The sequence below is a fragment of the Silene latifolia genome, chromosome 8 (genome assembly GCF_048544455.1).
Source record: "Silene latifolia isolate original U9 population chromosome 8, ASM4854445v1, whole genome shotgun sequence".
NCBI classification, from domain to species: Eukaryota; Viridiplantae; Streptophyta; class Magnoliopsida; order Caryophyllales; family Caryophyllaceae; genus Silene; species Silene latifolia.
This window is the reverse complement of record NC_133533.1, coordinates 108,259,233-108,281,868: the sequence shown is the minus strand read 5'-3', so window position 1 is coordinate 108,281,868 and position 22,636 is coordinate 108,259,233. Positions and strand designations below refer to the sequence as shown.

General features: G+C 34.9%; 2 protein-coding genes across 2 annotated transcripts; both read right to left on the bottom strand.

The window, feature by feature from the left end:
* Positions 1 to 1,335: 1,335 nt before the first annotated feature.
* LOC141597247 (large ribosomal subunit protein uL18-like) lies at positions 1,336 to 4,383 on the bottom strand. The gene is made up of 9 exons (XM_074417624.1): positions 4,199 to 4,383; positions 3,359 to 3,428; positions 3,179 to 3,270; positions 2,905 to 3,031; positions 2,728 to 2,807; positions 2,532 to 2,648; positions 2,028 to 2,162; positions 1,767 to 1,936; positions 1,336 to 1,630 (listed from the first exon to the last, which is right to left on the bottom strand). The coding sequence occupies exons 1-9, from the start codon at positions 4,199 to 4,201 to the stop codon at positions 1,510 to 1,512; spliced, it is 915 nt and encodes a 304-aa protein (XP_074273725.1). The 5' UTR covers positions 4,202 to 4,383; the 3' UTR covers positions 1,336 to 1,509.
* A 1,311-nt stretch (positions 4,384 to 5,694) lies between these two features.
* LOC141597243 (uncharacterized) lies at positions 5,695 to 12,744 on the bottom strand. Its single transcript, XM_074417621.1, has 5 exons — positions 12,082 to 12,744; positions 10,987 to 11,090; positions 9,226 to 9,402; positions 6,677 to 8,712; positions 5,695 to 6,099 (listed from the first exon to the last, which is right to left on the bottom strand). Exons 1-5 carry the CDS (start codon positions 12,255 to 12,257, stop codon positions 5,950 to 5,952), a joined length of 2,643 nt encoding a protein of 880 aa, XP_074273722.1. The 5' UTR covers positions 12,258 to 12,744; the 3' UTR covers positions 5,695 to 5,949.
* Positions 12,745 to 22,636: the final 9,892 nt, after the last annotated feature.

The following is a 22,636-nucleotide window of genomic DNA, read 5'->3' as shown; positions in this document are numbered from 1 at the left end:
GCTCTAACGTAAAGTTGTGCAACGTCGGTCACGGGTTGATATGTACATTTATTAATGTTTTAAGTTAACAAAGTTGGGCTTAATAAGGGTATGTAATACACTAATAATTACTTAATTTTGTTGAACTTTTAAAATTGGATTTTTTTCTGAAGTAAATTTATAGGATCTAAACTAAACTTGATTTATAGGATCTGAACTTTTCTAAATTGAATTTATAGGATCTAAATTCTAAACTAAAATTATAGAGATTGAACTTTTCCTAAACTTATAGGATTTTTCGTATATTCTTATTAAAGATTTTCTCGTATATTTATATTAAAGGAATTTTCAAAAGGAATGTAATGGTATTATTTTTATAATTTTTGAATAAATATATATATATATATTTATAAATATAAAAGTCAAATGCTTCAAGAACACAAGGCATTAGAAAACACCTTAATAGAATAATAGTGTCATGTAGGCATGAGTCATGGGTCTCATGACTCATGTGATACTTCTGATTTCAATTAGACCTCGTAAAATGGGTCAGATTCGAATGACCCGGCCTTTTAGCCTAAGATAAAAACATGATCCTAACTTGCTTGACCTGAAACCCGAATTGACCCCACCCAACCCGAGCATTGTTTGACCCAATGTTGCTCCAACCCGAGGTTACCCAACTCGAAAAAAACCCCATTCCAAGTGACTTAAAGTGACCCAAAATGACCTGAAACGACAAGTACCAAGTCATTAATATTATATATAATGAAATAAAGTTTCAGTTACAAAAGACCTTCATAAATAGTTAAATTTGAAAAATAATACTCCGTATTTCTTAATTAACATAGCTTAGCCATTAACTCATAAGCAACCCAATCCAAAATGATTCGACGGGTCACCAGAAATTGATCCAAAACGCGAAAGTGACCCGACTCAACCCGACCCGAAATGAGTGACAGACCCGAAATGACCCAACCCATATCCGACCAAATTGACCTATTTTGACAGGCCCGTTCCAAAGTTCTTACAAGTGTTATAACCAGATTTTTATTTAGAAAAACGATAAATACATGAAAATACCGTTGCTTCCCTTATTATCTGGCTTTCAGAATTCGATACTCATTCTCATCATTTCAAAATACAAGAATAACATGAAAAATCCGTGAGTATTTTTTTGGAAACTCATGTGGATTTGTATCCAGAGTATTAACTTGTATGGATTTGTATTGCAAGTGTCTGCTCTTACTAAACTATAGGCATCTTGTTGGGGAAATCCAAAACCCTTGAAATAAACTGTTCTTACTTTAGAAAGTGAGTATGTGATCATCGAGGCATAAATTGCAAGTGAAATAGTAAACCTATAAATGAAGTTGCCCTCTCTTGATGATAAAATCCCTCAAAGTAATGTAACAAGCAACATTTTCTCGAGAGAAAACAAGACAATGTCGTTAAACTCAACAAAAATTGATGTTCCTTACTTGGACACAACACAAAAGCACATAATTTCCTATCTTGCTGATGCATATTCTAATCATCATCTTCCTCATCATCATCGTCATCCGCTGCTCCAACAGCATCATTAAGCTTATTCAGTCGTTCAACCAACTTAGCCTTTCTCTCCTCGTACGTCAGCTTCTTGGCGTTGTACCTGCAACACCAAGTTTTTAGTTATACAAGTCTCCTCATACTCGGGGCTAAGGTATGTGTGAAGTGTGATAAGAGCGATATTGCAAGTTGTAATTTCAACAAAGGACATAAAGCGAAAAAAACCGAGATAAGCTCACCTCTTGTGAGTCTGAGGTTGCTTCTTTTCAGATTTCTTGACAGTAGGATCAGCCCGAATAGCAGCATGAACCTTCTTGTATACTTCTTCCAAGCCATCGGCCTCAATACCCTTCTTGATGTACTCACTGAAATGAGACTGAAACTTCTCGGGCTCATCTTCCGCCAATGTCTAATAAAGCAAAGAAAAAAAATGAGTTCCGTGGACAGAGAATAGGTGGGTCTGTAGTCTTTTCAATAGATCTTAAAATACCCATACTCACCCTCATGTATGAAGCAATGTGACCACCATAGATGTATTTGCGGTGGACCTCCGCATCCAGCTGCTTGCTGTCTTTTCCGTACCCAGCAAACCTCTTGTCACTGTGGGGAATGTCCAAGCCACCATCCAGCGCACCCTATAAAACACAGATTATAAATCATTAACTCATACGAGAGATCGAAAGCGTACAAACCAAACTATGAAATAAACTCCAATCAAATGTTTCAAATCACAAACTTGTAGCAGGCAAAGAGAAGTTCATGTCGAGGTTTTTAATTCACTACCAGAAAGAGTATCCAAGTACCTAACCTAAATCACACAACTATTCCTACAGATCGAATATTCGCTTTTGGAAAGCATCAACACTTTACCACATAAAAACCGAGAAAAAAGGTACACCATCAAATCAAGACATTGCCATCTTACAAATTAAGACGATTCCTAAAGTTAAGACGATCAACCATGACTATAGTATCTAAAGCCAGATCAAGGGTATAAAATAAACCTTTAGAGCACCAAAAACACGATTTCCAGTAGTTGTCCTAACAAGACCAACATCAAGCAATGCACGGAAGGGCCTCCTGGTATCAGCTGGTTCAACAGAAAAATCCTCACCACTTGCCTGACAAAAAAACACATTCTAAATGATATAGCCCAAAGAGATTAAATAAAACTTCACGAATAGAAGCAACAGTTATTACCTCAACATTGCCTTCATATTCTTGATCCATCTCAAGCATCTTCAACACCCTTCTGGCAAGTAGAAGTCCAGTGCAGTAAGCTGCAATGATGTTTAGATCAGTGTTCATGCTACGTAAGTACATGACATAAAACCTATAAAAGTAGATAATTCTAATAGAATCAAGAAGCAAAATTACCAGCAGCATAGTTTGAAAGTCCAACTTTAAGTCCATAGCGAGGAAGTTCATGAGCATATGCTGAAGCAAGAACAATATCACCAGCAATACTGGCAGATATTATTTGTGCAACGATATCCTTGTTGGTCTAGATATTGGTTAAGGCTAAATGCTTACATAAATAAATTTAAGAAAAAAGGCGTCTACCAACATTTAAAGAATAAATAGAAGTTTGCAGAAAAACTATCATGACTTGAGGCTTGAAATTAAACCAAGAAAACGAGTAAAAGGATACAAATCGAACGACAAAACGGTACTTGGGAGTGTTGTACTTGTTCTTGTCTTGGTTGATCAGACGGGTCCTGGCACGATAATCGGTCTTCCCGGCTGTGGTCGTTGCAAAACAATTAAATAAACGGCACAACAATAAAAAAACAAAAAAAAAACAAATAGGTACATGGTTTAAAGTTCTCACCTCTTCTTCTCTTGAACTTGACTTGGAAACGCTTGAAGTATGCATTGCTTTTTTGAGCCTTTACAAAGGCCTGCCGGAACCAAAAAGACTTATGTAAACATATAGTACCTCAAAACACAACAAATGAATATGCATGATCATCAAATGAACTGGGATCCGTCAAACTAGTGCGAGCAGAACCCCAAAGATTGAACAAAAAATCTCGTCTAAAACGGTTTTAGATATACTTCTTGTAAAACCAAATGCTATTTTAGAATTTTAGTCAAATAACTTCCACCAACGAACACATTTTTGCAAGAGAGGCCTCATTCTCTTTCATAATTGGTTTTAAAGTGTTTCATTACCGTTTTACAGGAGACCTACTCTCGAACAACAATCTAATCTATCGACTTCGTGTCGAATGCATTTTGTCTAATCGTAGACTAATCAGCACACAATCATCAGAGGCTAACAATCAATATCCAGTATCTTGCTTACTTAAATTTAATCCAACAAAAACACAATAAATTGAATTCAAACATTTACAAATTTAAATTCAAATCCAAATAAACCGAATTACTCTAGATTCCAATTTGACTCAAATTCTACAAACATTATATTACATTAATTATAACACATTCATGAATTAATCTATATAACCCAGAAACTAGATAAAAATGACAGCTTTGAGAAATTCCAACAAAAGGGGGAAAAATAACATCATGAACCCTAAAAAAAGTAGCAGCATAATACACCATTTGAATACCTAATTAAACTCTAATTAAATCAGATGATAACGCAATAAACGATATAAATCGAAGTAATAGAGGAAAGTAGAAGGATTGAAGCATAGAGACTAACCATGGCGGAAGAATTGATGAAGATGAAGAGAGAAAGCAAGGCGGCAGTGAAGAAAGTGAGAATATTATAGTGGGAGAAAAGAGGGGAAAATGGTATAAAGAGGGATAATTGAAAACCCTAGCGTTACTATTCTATGGGCTTTTAGTTTAAGATGTGGTTTATTCAAGGGTCCAATGGTCCATTATATTTCTAGACTCGGATCCTAACTTGGTTCACTTTATGTTCACGCCACCCGATTGTATCGAGTTTTTATCTAATCGTATCACGGATAACATGGTACATGGAGGAGTCATTACAATGATGGACTCTATTGTAAGAGTATTTAAGAGGAGTGTAATAGATTTTTTGGTGTTATAATCCCCTTGTTATGCGTGCTCTCACGAAGAGGTAAACGGCTGGCTAAAGAGTTTGCTTCATTCCCATTGGCAGAGATCGAATCCCTGACCTCATGGTTAAGGGACGAGGTGAGCAACCACCACACCAAACGCATTTGGTTAGAGGAGTGTAGAAGATTACTAGGTGGAATTTAGTTCACAAACGGGCAAGATCCAAACATGATAATTTTCAACAATTCGTACATGAGATTGTTATCCATCTTTAGTGTGAGCAAGGCCAAATTGAAAGCGTGAGCATAAGGTTAGGGGTGGAAATCGGATCGAGCTAAGATGAATCTATTTCAGTTTCTAGGTTTTGTGAAATTGGTAACATTATGTGGAATTGACTCATCATCAAGTTTTAGTTGAGTTGTATAGTTTCATCATGGATCATCTCATCATCATACCTCATTGGTTTCAAGTCCACTTCAATAATTTCTCTTTTATCTAATATTAAATACGTTCTATTTTATTTTAAGGTTAAGTAACAATTACTGATCTTATTCAGATTATTATTAAGCCAACTCGATTGCGAGCCAACCACTAGATAAACAACTAATCATTTCGAACAGTTTGAGTTGAGTTGGCACAAGTAGAATTGTTGTCGATTATTGGGTTGTCCTCGAAGTAGATATGCTCTGCACACTAAATTCCCACTTCATTTATCCCACTGCTTTTAATTTAGAAATTAATAATTGAATAAATAAATGAGAGAGTATGTTAGGTGGGTCTTATCAAGCTAGTGATAATTGGTTTCACCATTAGAGTAAATTGTAGCTTGAAGTTGTTTTAACTCAAAAAAATGATGTGGCAAAGGTAAGCTAGTATGTAGATGCTCTTAAGCTACTAGCTTAATGAAGCTAGTTGTTTGGTTTAAGCTATCCTACATGAAGTTGTCCAATGATCTAGCCACTGGCTTGCAATTTCTTAAAATTGCAAGCAAGTCCTTAAGGCAAACCATTGAACTTGCTCTTACAAGACATAAATTGAGTGTGAAGAATACGAGTGACTAAAAAAAAAGGTAAACTATCCCCTACAATGTTTGGTAGACAAACACAAACATGTAGTTCAAAGTAAAATGAAGAATAAGAGTGACTAACTGCTCTATAAAGGCATGACAGGTTCCGCGATCAACTATGACATTTGACATTCACAAGTCGGCTTATTACATAAGTACATTACTCTGCCGATAGCAAATGCAAGCTAGTTTAGCTAGTAAAATCATTGAATGGTTCCCGCAAATATCACAGACAGCCCTCTTGACTCAATTTACAACAAAATTAAACAAAGACTAGTCTTTATTTAATGTAAGGATGTGTGATACAAAAACGGATGCTATCTACAGTGGATGGTAGAGATACATTAGAGGCCTTAGGGTCACACCTCCTGTAAGAGATTGCTAATTTTACGGAGCTCATTGAGGGCAGTCATCACTGTCACTTGCCCTTTCTCGACAAGATTATGCTTAGAGATGTGCTCTCGTGACCCAGCTTGACTTCTTTCTGATCCGAATGCTGATTCAACTACCTGCAATGAAAAAGACAATTTGCTCATATATAAGTCCAGTTTTATTATACAGCAAATTGGCAAATGCTCAGCCTGAAAATAAGAGCTTTATAATAGTCCTCGATTACGACAAGTGAAGAGTGTAACTAATGTCTTATAGTGTTCTACAGTTCTAGTAACCAAAACATTAACCCGTCTCCTACAAGTAATCAACCTCACAGAACTTCTCATTTATCTGTTCTACAGAGCTTAAGAACTGTAACTAATGCAAAAGAGAAAGGGATGTGGCAATTGACCATAAACTACTTAAGTCAGTTCTATTTAACTAAATTATTGCATATATTTATTATTTATAAATCGCTTAAATTGAAAAACGAGGTGGTCGAAAGAAAATGTTTTGTGTGGTGGAGAGTGGGTCTTGCACTCGCTTTCCCCACTTACATTTGCCTATCAATAAGTCGAGAGGGAGACAACACTTGACTAACAACTGCTCTTATCGTAAATTGTATTGACCAACTCGAATGATATGAGGACAGAAGGTCAAAAACAGATCAAGTCTGAAAAGAGGTTAAACTGCAAGTCATGTGATTGGCAATACCTGAATATTTTCCAGCATAGACTGTCCCAAGTTCCTCAAAGCAAATACCAAACTCTGATCACAGCCATCTGTTTTCAAATTGCCATAGTCGAAGTTTTTCTCGCTCGTAAAATTTTCTGACTCATTTCTTTGAAGGCTTGCAAAATTATTAGATTTTCCATCCTCACTAATTGAAGTTTTTGACTTATTTCTATCTACGGTTGCAGAATCATCAGATTTTTCATCCTCAACCGTGAAAGAAGTTTCTGCCTTGTTTTCTTGAAGAGTTGCAAAATCATCAGATTTTTCATCACCGTTATCACTAGTAGAAGTTTCTGCCTTATTTTGAACCCTCGCAAAATCATCAGAATTCCCGTTCTCACTAACAGAAGTTTCTGCCTTATTTCTTTGAACCGTTGCAAAATCATCACATTTTCCATCCTCAACCTCTATTTTTCTACCTGAAGTTCCCTCACCTGAGTTATTCCGCACAAACTTCCATAACCACTGAAACTTACCAGATAGTGACTTGCGGTCCTTTTGACCAACTACTGACAGGTCACTTGGACTATCATCAGAACAAGACACTCCACAAGCATTTGAATCAATGGCATCTGAAATTGGAAGTGGTGACTCCTCTGTGGTAGACTGAAATGAAGAGTTCTGGGTCCCACCGTCATTCATATCATTGGATATATTTGACACAATGCTGCTCTCGGAATTGATTTCCAGAGGGCTTGTTGGCTCAGAAAACATGGGAGAGTGCTCTGGTGATTTCAGATCAGGACTACCACGAAGAGGATCTTCAAGAAAAGATAACTTTCTATTTCGATCTTCTTCAATATCTTTCTCTTCTTGAAGATGTCGGGACAAATCATCAAGCAAGCTTCTTCTGACGGAGGAAGACTTTTTCCCTCGATCCTGACTCTCTCTTTTAGCTGGGGAAGGTTCAGATTCTGTTCGAGATAATTTCGATTTAATTTTCTCGGTCCAACCCCTTTTCTGAGTTGATGCACTTTGGATAAACTTTCCTTTTTTTGTTTCTTCTTCCTTTTGGGTAAGTCTCCATTTCTCTTCCCAATACGTCTCAGGTACGACATTCACGGGTGTCTTCAGACAAGTTGAATCAAATGAAAGGCGATGAGTATGTCCTTTGACTCCCATTTCCTGGACATGATTGTGATGCCTGCTGAAGGGAGCAGAATGAGAAGAAACATTAGCATCTAATGCCAGAGGCATCAACGATTTTGCCTTGCCTAGAAGTTTGTCCAAATTTACATGTTCCGGAAAATTGAGTAGTCTCTGAAGGCATGAAGTAGCAAGTTCAGCGGCAAGTAGAGAAGATCTCACGTTCAACATCATGGAAACAGCCATGGCAGAAATGAATGCTCCCCTGGGGGAATTTGAGACCGCGGAATCATGTTCAAGAGCAATGGATTTACTATTATCAAATGAAAATATCTCATCCCAGATTACCAACAAATCTTCAAGAGAAAACTCTCGGCCAAAAAGGACTCGCAACCAACGCAGAGCAAAATACTGGGGTTCAACACCTAGTTCAATAAGATGGCTGTATAATGAAGGGTCGACAATGGAGAGAAGGTTGTAAAGTGACAAAGAAGCTTCAATAACAGGTGGTAAACCAGTTTGTGTAGCACTTGGTGGTGAGTGGGAGAAAAATTCAGCCATAGCCACAGCGCCACCTGATCCATTCATTAAAGCATCAAACATGGAGTACGCGTCATGTTCCATAAACTTCTCCGATAGAACAATACCAAGCTCGCCATCTGCCCCATAAGGATCACTAAGTGAAACAATATTCTGTAGATTGGCGTCGAGAACTGTACTAATCGAATGTTCTTTCGACTTCTCTTGAAAACCATTATTATCTTCGAGAAATTTTGAAGATATATTGAAATTATAACCGAGACTTTCATTCAGTAAATCATCATCAAATTTATCAACAAAGTGATCTTCATGAAGTTTACGAATTTCACTAAGACGCTGAATGTCCGCATGAAGTACATATATCAGAGGAGCCAAGAGTTCATGCATCCCTGTAATGAAAAAGAATTAAGAATGGTTTTACTTACACGGATAAAGGAAGCTTTCAATATTCATCACACCAAACTGAATCCAACCAAATTAGTTTAGTTATTTCAACATTGCTTGATACTACTCGCTTATCCATTTATTTTGTGTCCATTTGACTTTGATGGCAAAAAAATGTCAGTTTTGACAAATATTTTCTCCGCTATACACTAGCTACCACATTTTTAAAATGATACTATGAAAGTATTCTTTTTTGATAAATCGGCATAAGAAGATTTTATATTGCTTATCTACACATATTTTGAGATATTAGTCTAGTCAAAGTTGATTTACTTTGACCACTAGAGTTAAATGGGGACGATAAAAATGAGATAGAGGTAATGATAAAAATGAGATAGAGGTAATCATTCATTCTATGAGGAACATAGTTTACTAAGTTTTATCAACTAAACAATCTTCAACCAGATGAATAATAACCCAAAGGAAAGAGCCTTTTTTCAGTAGAAGCAGTAACCTACCTTGTCTGTAACCACATTCTTGATGCTGAAGGCACCACAACAACAAAATACGACGCAGGAAGCCTTGGCATCCTGGTGTGTGGAAGTAACTACCATGTTCGGGGTATAAACGAGATAAATCTGTGTCAACCATTTTCTCCAGTTCTGCATTTCGGAAAAAACGGCCCCAGGTGCTATCTGCGCAAAAATATATGGTTAAAGACTTGCAGAGTTACAGGCAAATATTGCAGTTACTGGCTAGCACACTTTGAAATCAAGAAATAAACTATCACATCTAAAAGGACACGAGAACGGGAAGTAAATAGCGGTGGTGAATGTATGGAGTGGTGAAGGGAGGGTGCAGGGATAGCGCGGAAATTTTAACTCCAAATTGAGAGTCATAAATTACCCTAAGGGGAGGTGGATAAATATTGCCTCATCAAGTATGCTAGTGGTTAGCATATCTCCATCTCCTTCATTTATACACCGCCACCACTATCTCCTACTTTCCTTGTCAATTTTCCTCTTTAACCCCATGACAATTACGCCAAAAAAAAAAGCCCTCGGATGTAACTTCTAAACATATAGAGCTTCTTAAAGAAAAATCTCCTCACCACTCTCTCTTTGTGTCCTTCAAGTCCCTTTACCCTAATTATGTCAACTTTTCATAGTTTAAGTTTAACAATCCTCCTTGGCACCATAGAACTTTTCAATTCCTTCAGCTCCAGAAACACTCATCAAAAGAAATGGGCCAGTCATTTTCACAATCAAAGGGCTTGATTTATAACTCTCTGAAATCCTTAATTGATTCACTTGTAACGGACCAGTGAACAAGGTAGTATACATCATTAGAGACGCAGGTGTTGGGGTTCAAGGCTTCAAGCAAACAGGACATTTGTCCCTAGTGGTACCTCTAATTCATTCCTATCATGATTTAGCAAGAAACTGAAAAAGCGGCTACGCCAGATTCTTCAGACAAGGCTAGTCTAACTAATCAAACAGGAGTGGGTTTTGTACGAGATGGTTTAACATGGAAGACTAACACAAATCTTTTTCTATTCGTCATTTAATTACTCCGTATAAGGTTAATAAGTTTTATAATCAAACAAAGCAACACTGAGTTCCACCGAGGCACCGAGTCTCAATTAAGCAAAAAGGACCAATGATTAGATTGATCAATTATCCATTTTGTAAAAAACAAAAATTCATCATTTCCTCAAGCTCCTAAAATTGAGTGTATTATCATCCAAATGATTTCAATCCCAACTTCGGTAGGAGTACAAAAATCACACCATAGCCTAGCTGATATTTTCTGTCTCAAGGATTTTACATTATTTAGAACATGGTAACCAGTTATTGCAAAAGTGTGACACATCTACGGTGAGAAAATGTGGATATGGCTCAAGCAGACTCTTACAGGGTCGAGTGCCTATTTGTCCTTAGCTTTGGTTCTAATGGAAAGCTACAAAGTAATAACTACATAAAGTAAACACGCTAATTGGAAGAGGAGAAGGGCTGATATAGTATTTTGTATTTTAATTTTAACAATCATATTTTGAAATCGAACATAGCACTTAAATACTTAGTTTGCACTTAACGAGTAATGATCTATTCATTCGGAAGGTTCTACTAAGGGACAGGAGTACATGAGTAAGATTAATGCCTCTTTAAAAGGAAGCCTTTTAGGCTGTATAGATGCATTCATCAAAGATTTAATCAAATCTAGAGACTCGCAACTATTTATGTGGTGTTACTACAATCAAGCTAACTACTCAAGCTTACCTGGATTTTGGGATAAGGGGTTATCTGTAACTAGATCTGGAGAATCCTTGCCAAATTTGGTGATGTGTGGATCAGTCAGGAGGCGCCTCCGTAAAGTAGCATATCTGTGTAACACCAGTGTTCAGTTTAGTAAACCGGATTTTTTTAACGTGTATCAATCAAAGAAATTATCGTCAGTAAGAAGTCACACTCTAAAACATTACTACAATCTGTTTTTATGGAATTTAGGTGAGCTAGTCAAAAACATAAGAAACATAGTTTACTCCATGAAGTCACCAACGACTTCATGGAGTAAACTATCTTCATCATTAATGCTCATGTTCTACTAATAACTACTCTTTCAGCATTTCTAACATTATCACTTGACATAGAACAAGACGAACATAAATTAACAAATGGCTAAGATAAGAACTTTCCATCTGCTATCGATTTATAACCTCCTCATAAGTTAAATGTCATTCCGAATAAGAACTTTCCATCTGCTATCGATTTATAACCTCCTCATGAGTTAAATGTCATTCCAAACATAAATTAACAAATGGCTAAGATAAGAACTTTCCATCTGCTGTCAATGTCATTCCGATACCATCATACCACATATCAGACCACAAGCTAATGATTTTCGATAATTCACCATCGAACTAGAAGCTACTCCATACTACCTATCATACCTTCAAATTAATTGCAATTTAGCAAGGACATAACTAAACTAACTACTCATTAATCACTACATAAAATCAAACAGTTAGGCAAACAAAAATTGTACTTCAAATAAACCCACCAACTCGCCGAGTTAATCATCCAAATATCACACCGAAACAAACACCTTCAATCAAACCGACCCATCTCACCGAAATCTCCAGCAAAATCAAAGCTTTACCATCAATAGCAGCTAAACAAGATGTCATCAACTAACTACCATTCTACCAAGCTAATCACAAACAGCATTAATGTAAACTTTACCAACTAAATTAGTACAATTACCAAGCTCAATTAATTTCAAACGCCATTTTTCAAACAAATATAAATCCCACCAAATTAACAACCAAGACCAAACCTTTACAATCAAAAATCAGCTAATTCGCAAGTAATTACCTCCTGCGAGAATTCGCCGTAACGCGACGAAGGTCATCAATGGTGGAATTAACCGAAGAAGGAAGAACACCAAGATTAATACGCCATTTAACGCTCCTAAGTTCATCAAAACACGACATCGTACAAGTACCCACCATTGAATCCGGCATTTCCGCCGTAATTTCCGCCGGAGACATGATTTTCCGGTGAAATAATTAGTACCCAATTGATCAAAACCCTCAATTCAGCACAAAAAAGCTGAAAGTTTTAATCTTTTATCAAAAAAATTGGTAAAAAATTGAGTATAAAGTAATGTAAAATATGTAATTAATTAATTAATTGATAATGTAGTAAAGTAATTTATAGTTCAAGGAAAGGTGAGTAAAGAAGGAAAATAATCAAGAAATTAAATTGGGTTAACGTATAGAAAATAATAATAGTAATAAAAATGGAAATGAAGAGGGTTTTTTTATGAGGAATGAGCTGAAGATCAGGTAGGGAAATAGATCTTGTGTTCGTCAATTCCAGATTATGAGAGATTTTGTGCGACACAAAGCAAGACGAGTTTCACGCCACTTGATTTGTTGTTGTACAAATTGTGTCAATCATTGCCCGGTAATTTTCCAGAATTGATTTTGTATACACTTGTCAAATTCATGATTTGGATCGGGTTATTTTCGACTTAATAATTGTTAGATTATCTTCTAGTTAATACGGAGTAATTATTTTTTTTTTTTTTTTTTTTTTGATGACGAGGAGGTTGGATCCTCCTGGATCTGACCCCACCGCTTGCTTGGCGCGCATCACGTGTGAGTTTTTCATGGGATTATTCCCTCTCGGGCGTCAGCCCCAAGTGTTCATCAGGGAATCGAACAGGGACGACTCGCAATTCCTCCTAGGGATTTGGGAGTAATTATTTGTCTGGGCACTCAATCATTTTTTTTTTTCTTTTTGATAAGTTAAGAAAAATAGATTGATTTTATAGGGTAGGACCAACCTATCTCATCATCTCTGTCATGTTGTTGGTCACTTTAAATCTATCATTCGCACTTTTGTTTTTGGGCTCATTTTCAGCTCTCGGGCCAAGCTTATTAGGTTGAGTCATTTTTGCGGCTGTAATTTTGACATGGGTTAATGCACAAGGATAACTAGTCTCTCGATCTATGGTTCAATTTGATCTTAAATTGATGCTCACCCTGGTTTTAAATAATAACTAGTTTTGTTACCCGTGAAAATCACGGGTTATCTCTAGGAAAATTAAAAATTTAGATAGTTGATTTTTTTTGTGAATATCAAATGAAATCGGAATTTATTTCATCATTGATACATATTCCTATTCTTTAATTTTGATCATCATCTAATAAAAATTCATCAATTTTAGAATTTGATTATGTACGAATTAGAAAACTTTAAAACCAAATTGAAATATTGAAGTTGTTAGTTCTATAAAAAGTGAATTATCTGTGGGGTGTGCATGGCATCAAGAGTTAGCCGCTAACCATACGACTTCACCACAAGGTTTTCCTTTCGTACCGTCTACAAAACAAAAGTACAACAAAAAAACAATACACAAATTAGTAATTCGTCATTCCAAATTCAAGTTAAAGAAAATACTGCAAATTTTTACCACCTCAAATGATTGTTTTGGAGGAAAACAAATGAGACGATCTTAAATAGGAGAGACTAAATAATGCTAATTGAAGTTAAATGATCTACACTAAAATTAGTGTTCACAAACTTTAAATGAAACAAAAATATTAATTAAGAAAAAAATAAAAGCATTCAAAGGGTTGTATATAATGGGTTGCTTTATATAATCTTTATGGTGGTAGGAATTATTGCAAAATTAGTATGAGAGTTAAATGGAGTAACGGTTGGGCTAGGGTAGAGAATTAGAAGAGACTTGTAAGAAAATTCGACGATGCCTTTAAGAAAATCATTGAACTTATGTGAAAATTATCGTGGGTTGAACTTAAATAATGGTTGAATATAAAATGCATAATTTTACGTTAAAGTTTAAGAATACTATTAAGCTACTCATTCGTTTTTCTTTTCAAGTTTGTGTAATTTTAAATAAATAAATAAATGTATAACTTTTATGAGCTATATTACTATGAAAAATGTTAATCGATTCACTAACATTTTTTTTAATTGTAAAATGGGAATTTTAATTGTAAATTAAGAAATTTTGATGTGAATTTTGGTAAGTTATATCTTTTTTTTTGGGAATTTTTTAATTCTACCATGAAATATAGTTTGTAATTTGGAAGTTCATGAGTAATAGTTATTAAATGGAGGATTAATGAATGGAAACTGTTGTAGGTTTAATAGCCATTATAAACTATTGATTCTCATATTTTAATTTGTCTTTTCATTTATTTTTGAGTTATGAGTATTATTAAATAAGATAATTCATTAGTGATGAGCTCAAGAGATAAAACAAATAGGAAAAAATGTTAATGAAAATTACTATTATTATTATTGATCTTAAATAGTGGTTGAAATAAAATGTCATACCTTTAATTTTAAGAATATTATAAACTTCACAATTATTTTATTTTTAATTAAAATGGTTTGTATAACGATCTTAAATAAATAGATGTAGATGTAAATTTTAAGTGGTACAATTTTAGGAAAGTTAAGTTTAATATTTTACCAAAAAAAATATCAACCAATATTTCATCATATGAAAATAAATTTTTAAAAAAAAACTATGAAAAACTTTAATCAATTCATTAACATGTTTTATAACATGTTTTATTACAAAACATTCAATTAAAATGTTAATTTTATAAGTTAATGTTATGTTGTCAATTGTCATTAATCAAGTAAGCAATATAAATTAAAATTAATTAATATTAACCAATCTAAGAATGACGTGTGGAATAAAATTAAATGTATAAGTAACCTTTTAACTATATAGTATAGATGTCTGCGTGGAGAATGGTTGGGTAAGCATGTGTCATTCTTAAATCTTAACCAAGGTGACAATGTGAATGTCTATGTGGCTTTTCCACATCCTACGTGGTTTTGTCTAGTTGACATTTTTTAGGATGCCTTTTAATAATATTTTATAGATGTATTAAATTCGAGAAAAGCGTTTTTTCACTAAAAAAATCACTTTTCCGTAGTTATTTGTGTTTTTCATAACTCTATTTATTGATTGTGGTCAGAGTGACTATTTAATATACTTATTCTCATAATAAGCATAAGTATATTATCCATTTTACCAAGGTTTGAATAAAGTCATGCATATTACATTATTACCGTGACTTTAACAACTATGTTATGTGATGTTGTATTTGATAAATACATAGTATCACCATCTTAAATTTGGTAAATGTATTGTAAAACTATAAGTTATTTAGTAGCTTGCTGACCAGTTATTTACCTATTTCTAAGAATAAGAATATCCATATTATCAACCGCATATACCCAAATTATAGATTGTGGCTTTTGTGGTCTCGTAGCCAAAACACGAATTAAATACACATGAGATGAGATAATGAATGACTGTGTGATGACGGTTTGGAGTCAGCCATAAGACTCGAGTAAACAGCCGCCAAGGAATTTCCATCCGCTTATTTGGACCATGGATAACCAATTATTTAGGTCACATAATAATTTTTTTTTTTGACAAAGGTAGGTCACATAATAATTAAAATACACGAAATGACAAAACCAAAATGCACCGTCCAACTATGAATAATGGGGCACTTTGTTAATCTAATCATCATCCTAAACTACCTACTAACCACTTCCAAGTATTTTTGCTTATCATCATTTTTGTTTTGGGTATGAAAATATAGTCCGTCTGATTGAAGACGGACATTATTCGTCACAAGCTGAAGACTGATAGTGGCCCTCTCACAAAATTCCTCACTTGCCCTTTCATGCCACTATCAGTCTTCAGCTTGTGACGGATAGTGGCCGTCTTCAATGAAAATTTGTGATGAAAATATGAATGCACAGCCACAGTTAACAAGTGTCTTTTAATACGACATTATCCGTTTTAAACTTAAAACAAATTAATTACATATTATTTGTGCCCTCCCATTTGCATTTTGTGAGATGATCACTATCCGTCTACAGCTTTAGACGGATAGTATCCGTCTATAATGAGACGAATTGTTATTTGTGTATATGGAGGATGCATAGGGAAAAGCGATATATTTGTCTTATATACACAAATGGTATGCTACTTGATCCGTCTTAAGCACGTCTTAAGCTAGATGAGTAACATTTATATACAATAATTAATATGCCTCTCCTACTTTTGGTACGATTTTCGTGCTAAATTGCATTATTTATATACCATTTACATTAGAATGTCGATACTTCCGTTATTTGGTGTTTAATGCAGGAATGATGAAAGCAAAAGAATGAAATGGAGCACCGAGGAGATGGCATGAAAGAATACACAGAGCATGGCACGGAAATCTAGAAGAATAAATGAAGAAAAGTGAGAAGACTACACGAAAAAAAAGAGTTGAAAAGAGAGGACACTCGATCGAATGGGTGCGTACTCGATCGAGTGCCCTATACTCGATCGAGTATACCTCGTTCTGATGACTTTCCGCGCAATTTCCTAAAGTCGGTTTATGTTTTATATAAATACTCAATTCGTGCCCTTTTGGATTTCTACGTCTTATTTTACCTTGTTACGCCTTTCTACTCTAAAAACTCTTAGAAAACTTTAGATCTAATTTTATTTTACATATTGTTTCAGATCTACACTCTCTCCTTACGGTATTGTTAATCTTACTCTAGTTTATTAATTCAAGTACTCAATTCCATTATTGCTTTATTGTTCATCTTTCACATGTTTTCATTTATGATTGCCTTCAATTTTATTGTTGTTAGATTTGTTAGTATGAGTAGCTAAATCTCTGATCTAGGGTGTAAGGGGATCTAGGTTGTTAGAAGGGGGTTTAATTAATTAATTAATTAATTAATTAATACTCTCTCTTATCCAAACCAACGGTAACACTTCAATATAATACTCCTCACATATATTGGAGAAGTCACTACTACAGATACAGGCTATAACAACGGGTAAAAACCGTTGTAAAAACAAAAAACGGACATTGTTAAAACGGTCGTTGTAGAAGGTATTTACAACGGTTTGGTTATTTAATGAAACCGTTGTCGAAAGTATTCACCACGGTTAAAAGCCGTTGTTGTTGGGTGTACGCCGTTGTGGAAAGTGTTTCAAAAATTTGGAGGGAATAATAAAACAACGGTTGTCATATGTATAACCGTTGTTGTAACTTTCCCTCCAAAATTGTGAAGTCTTTTAACAACGGGTTTATGCTACATACCCGTTGTTGAAATTGTTAGTAACAACGGTTCTTGGTTTAAAACCCGTTGTTGTAACTTTCCCTCCAAAATTGTAAAGACTTTTAACAACGGTTCTTCGTTTAAAACCTGTTGTTGAATATTATGCGCGGTATAAGTGAAAGGTATTCACAACGGTGTTTTTTTTATTAACCGTTGTGAAAGGTCTTCACAACGGTTTTTTTTAGTAACCGTTTTTATTACGAACTCCTAATGTTTTGAAAAATTAAATTTGTTTCATGTCATTCAAAAACCTGCATATATCAGCAGCACCATATACCAGCACCAGCATAAATCACAACTGGGTTCATCAGAACTCAATAGATGCAATTCAACCACAACAATAGCAGCATCATATATATATATATATACTTACAAGGAGTTGAATTTACATAAACTAATCATTCCCTTTCAACAAAAAATTTACTAATAAGCTGATCTAAACTCTGAGTATCATGCATTTCTATTTTCTAAGACGTATTTGCCCAACATGTCCCTTACCTCGTCTATATCTACACTTGAGTCTTGAATCTCTGGTGACGGGTTGATTACATACTGCGGAAAAAACAAAGACAAAACATTATTGTAACAACATCAATTACTGCATAGCAACATCATGGTATATATAGCAGCAAGAAAGACAACATTAGTTCTAATTTAAAAAAAAGTAATAAACACATTATTAAATTACTAACCTTTTCTGGAATAAGGATAAATCTTCGCCTAATAATCTCCAACATGAACCGACAAACGTAGTATCCACATTGTATGCTATCTGGCTGGCGAGGGGCCTATTATTACATAAAAACAAACAGACGAGAGAAGGCTCACATCAGAATCTTGAACTTTAGGTATTGTATTAGTATTAAACACAGATTTTTGCACTTAATGTATTGTATTTGAGCACGTACCCCTGTTATCGTAATAAAATTAGGGCCATCATCAGAATCTTTCGTGGGTTGATCCTGCTCGTTAGCTCTTCTCCTCTCAAAGGCCCTTATTTTAAAAAAAAAAAATTAAAAGGAGGCAGACACTCATTTTTTTAGGGGCAAAAATGAGCTTTTTGCTATAAATAAAAATTGAAACTTAATGTTATTATAAATAAATCAGTATTATAAACTTACTTATTAATCAAGCGCTTAAAAGTCTCGCTTGGTTGATTATGTAAAGAGTCCAACCAGAAAACTTTCTTCTTTGTCGGCATGATGGCTGCTAGCACCCAATGAGTCCTACATCAAGAGACATCATCATTATTAACAAGTACATATATTAGTTATGAAAATGCAATTGTAGGGGGAAACGTAATATTAATTTGTTTATTACCCTTTTTCATTATAAGCGGCAAAAACCAGCTTCTTGGTTGTCGCCAATTCTTTGAGCAATATAATCTACCCGATCTTGAACGAGAATTCCGTAATAAATAAAGATAAAACATAGGGGCACAGGAATCCGTATTGATCAACTGGAATCTTCTTCTCGGGGATCACTCTCAATTTCAATATCCTACATTATTACGGTATTAATTCCTTTATTTAAAACACTATCTAGTAGTCAGAATATTAGAATATGAAATTATTTATTAAGAAACTTACTTCATTCAAACAAATAGGTGTTGGACATCAATCTGGTCTAGGCCAGCCCAAATGGCTAGCATATCCCATGACATAAGTGCTTCGCGCTCAACCCCTAGAATATCCTCCTCGAGCGGAATAATTATCAATTGCCCGGTTGCTATGCGACGGCAAGCCTCCTCATGCAGTTTCCTCATCGTCGCCGTTCTTACTTTTTGCATGTAATCCTTCCCAGTATATTGTGTGGAGTTTAAACTCCTAACTTCTTTCAGGTCGGGCAGTGGCGTATCTAGGATTTGCTTACAGGGGGTGCAAATTTATATGCTTCTAAAAAATTGAAATATTAATGGAATATTACAATGTTAGGCGTCTTTTTAATACGGTAAGCTGTCAAATTTTCGAAGTATTAGCCTCTTTCAAGAGAAAATGTTGTATTAATTCAAACAAACTATACTCCCTATATCATATAAAGTGGATGATAAAAAACATAACTATGGAAAGATACCAAAACAGACCAATTTAAAGAACACAAATTTTAGAATAAGACGGTCTCAATCTGTAATGAGACGGTCCATTTTTTTATAAAAAATTGTTCATTTAGAGTTAATAAATGAGTTGTCTTTGTATATAATGGGACCGTCTCACCGTCTTAACACAGTGAGACGTCACACAAGAGTTATTGTTTAAAAAAATACTCCATAAAATAATCTTGAACTGTCATTTGTTGCAAGTTTGCAACTCTTCGACTACTCGGTACTAGCCTAGGGTAGATCAATCTTTTTGATAAAAAAAAATTGCCTATCAAAAAAAATGCCTATGAAAAGTTTCGAACACGAGACCTGCTGTATAAACTCCCAAGTTTTTAACCATTGAACCATGATAGATTTCTGATCTATAGTTGTTTCTTTATCAATCGTAACACATTTTTTTTCTGAAACCAGGGGGATGCAAGCGCACCCACTGCACCCCCCGTAACGACGCCTCTGAGGTCGGGGAAATAATGATTCTTTGATTTTGTGCTACTACCACCAGCCTACACATGTAGATAATTAAAATAATAAAAAATCCAAAGGTAACATATCCTAGTTGGAGTAATAAAAATAAAAGCGTACTTAATTAAATACCTCGTCAACCTGCTCTTTCAATGATGAGGTAGTAGTAGCAGTATGATATTTGGGACTTAGGCTTATCGGTCTTTTTGTCCCTTACACAAAATTACCATGCTTTTTATAAATACAGACAAAATATAAATAAAGGGAGCGAGGTTTTTTAAAAAATGGAGAAGTTAATTAAATACCTCATCAGATTGTTGTCTGGACGAGGTAGTTGGAATGTCCGGGGACTTAGGCTTATCCGCCTTAGCCGGCTTTTCTGTTCCCTACATACAAAAAATTTCCATGCTTTTTAGAAATACAGAAAAAAAAAAAAAATTAAAGGGAGGTTTTCATAAAAATGGAGAAGTTAATTAAATACCTCATCAAGTTGTTGTCTCGACGAGGTAGTTGGCATGTCTGTGGACTTAGGCTTATCCGCCAAAGCCGGTTTTTTTGTTCCCTACAAAAAAAAATAACATATAAATTTAACATATAAAAACATTCAACAATTAAAAATGTAACATATATATAAAGGTATTTCTTCTATCCCCAATCGCTTTCATTTCTTTGCCGAGGCGGAGACGGCCGAGCCAAGTAGATGTGAGTTTCGAGCCATTGGATGAAACTTCCAACCGCATCTCCGAGAATGGTAATGTTGTCACGAATCGGGGACAGGCGGTTGAAAGTCTTCATGGCCTGGAAAGACTGTAGTTATCTCTACTTTTCTATGATTCGGCAAAAGTTTTTCGCCATGAACTACGATTTTTCTGCTGCAGATTTGATGTGCATTTCTACGAGACCCCGACCAACACGCACATGTGGCTTTTCGGTTTTAGGGTCAGCAAGAATAACTGGCCTCTTGTTTACGGCCTGAAGAATATACACATACATTATTATATCCCAAAATTTAATAGAATTCATATATATTTAACTAATTAAACACGTCATGCGTACCTTACTGAAAACAGGGAACTGACTTGAAGGAGATGTATGCTGTTTTCCATCAGCCGTCTTCTCAAGTTGCATCTCCTTTTGTAACACCCCCATTTATTTAAGGGCCTATATTAGGACTCCCCAAATAATTAAGGGTGTTACCATCTCGGTTTCCCGAGGTAGTAGATAACAAAGGGAAAGAAGCGCAGTACTTTATTAAACAAATGTAATGTCATTACAACATAAGTAAAGTTTGCCTCGGAAAATAAAGTGAATGTCTGAAAACATGAAATGAAACTACAAAAGTGATCTAGACTCTAGTCTGGTCCGGATCCAAGCCCTCTCTTCCCATCCAGCTTCCATGGTCTCAAGTACCTGTCAATCTGCTCCCCAATAATTTGGTTCATCACAGGCGTACACGAATACACGGGGTCAACTATGAAGTTGAGTAGGAAAATAGAATAAGTACGACAACAGAATTCATAACTCTATTTCCAATTCGTCACATCCTCCACTTCTCCATATCACAGACCCTGAATAATCTCTATACCGTATCACAGACCCTGAATAGTCTCCGTTCCATATCACAGACCCTGAATAATCTTTATACCGTATCACAGACCCTGAATAGTCTCCGTTCCATATCACAGACCCTGAATAATCTTTATACCGTATCACAGACCCTGAATAGTCTCCGTTCCATATCACAGACCCTGAACAATTTCCGCTTCATATCACAGACCCTGAATAATCTCTGTTTCATATCACAGACCCTGAATAATCTCCACACTGTCTTATATCACCACATGATAGGATATGCATAACATAATAAAAATTAATATAATAAACAATACCACCTGCAATTCTCAAGACAGTTCACGAATTCGATTCAGTATTTAAGTGGAATATAAACCCAGTCTATTCCCCTACCTCAAATTGCAGAATGACAATCCAACAGCTGCTAAAAATACTCCACGCGAAAACCGTCACCTAAACATATAATATTTATTAATTATTATTCCGTCAATTATCCCCCATTCTAAAATAGCAATGATACCAAATATAGTGACTTCCTAAAAGTGGAAAGTTTCCTAAAATAGAAACTTCCCGAAATAGTAGCCTTGCCCAAAGTAGAAACTTTTCTCTTTTAACGACCCCGACTCAAAACCCGTCTTTAATTAATTACTTATTATTAATTATTATTTTATTTTAAATAACTCGGAACTCAAACCAAAACGATAATAAAGGTTTAAATGAATTATATGGTGAAACGAATCAACACTTGAACAACTCGAACAATCCCGACTTTAATTATATTAATTAACTCGAGAATTAACTTAACTCAATTATTTAACGACACGGGAATTATATTAATTAATTAAGAATACGACGAATTAACGGATTATATTAATTAACTATGAAAACCCCGTCTTTAATTCGCTAGTAACTCGGAACTAGATTAATTAATTAAGCATATAATAACAATATTAATAATACTAATGGTAACACACTAACAATACTATCATAATAATAATAATACTAATAATAATAATAACAATAGTAATAATGATATTCAATCAAGAAACCGACACAACAATCTGTAGCCCGCGAAGAACTCGACTCGAATTCAATACACGACAC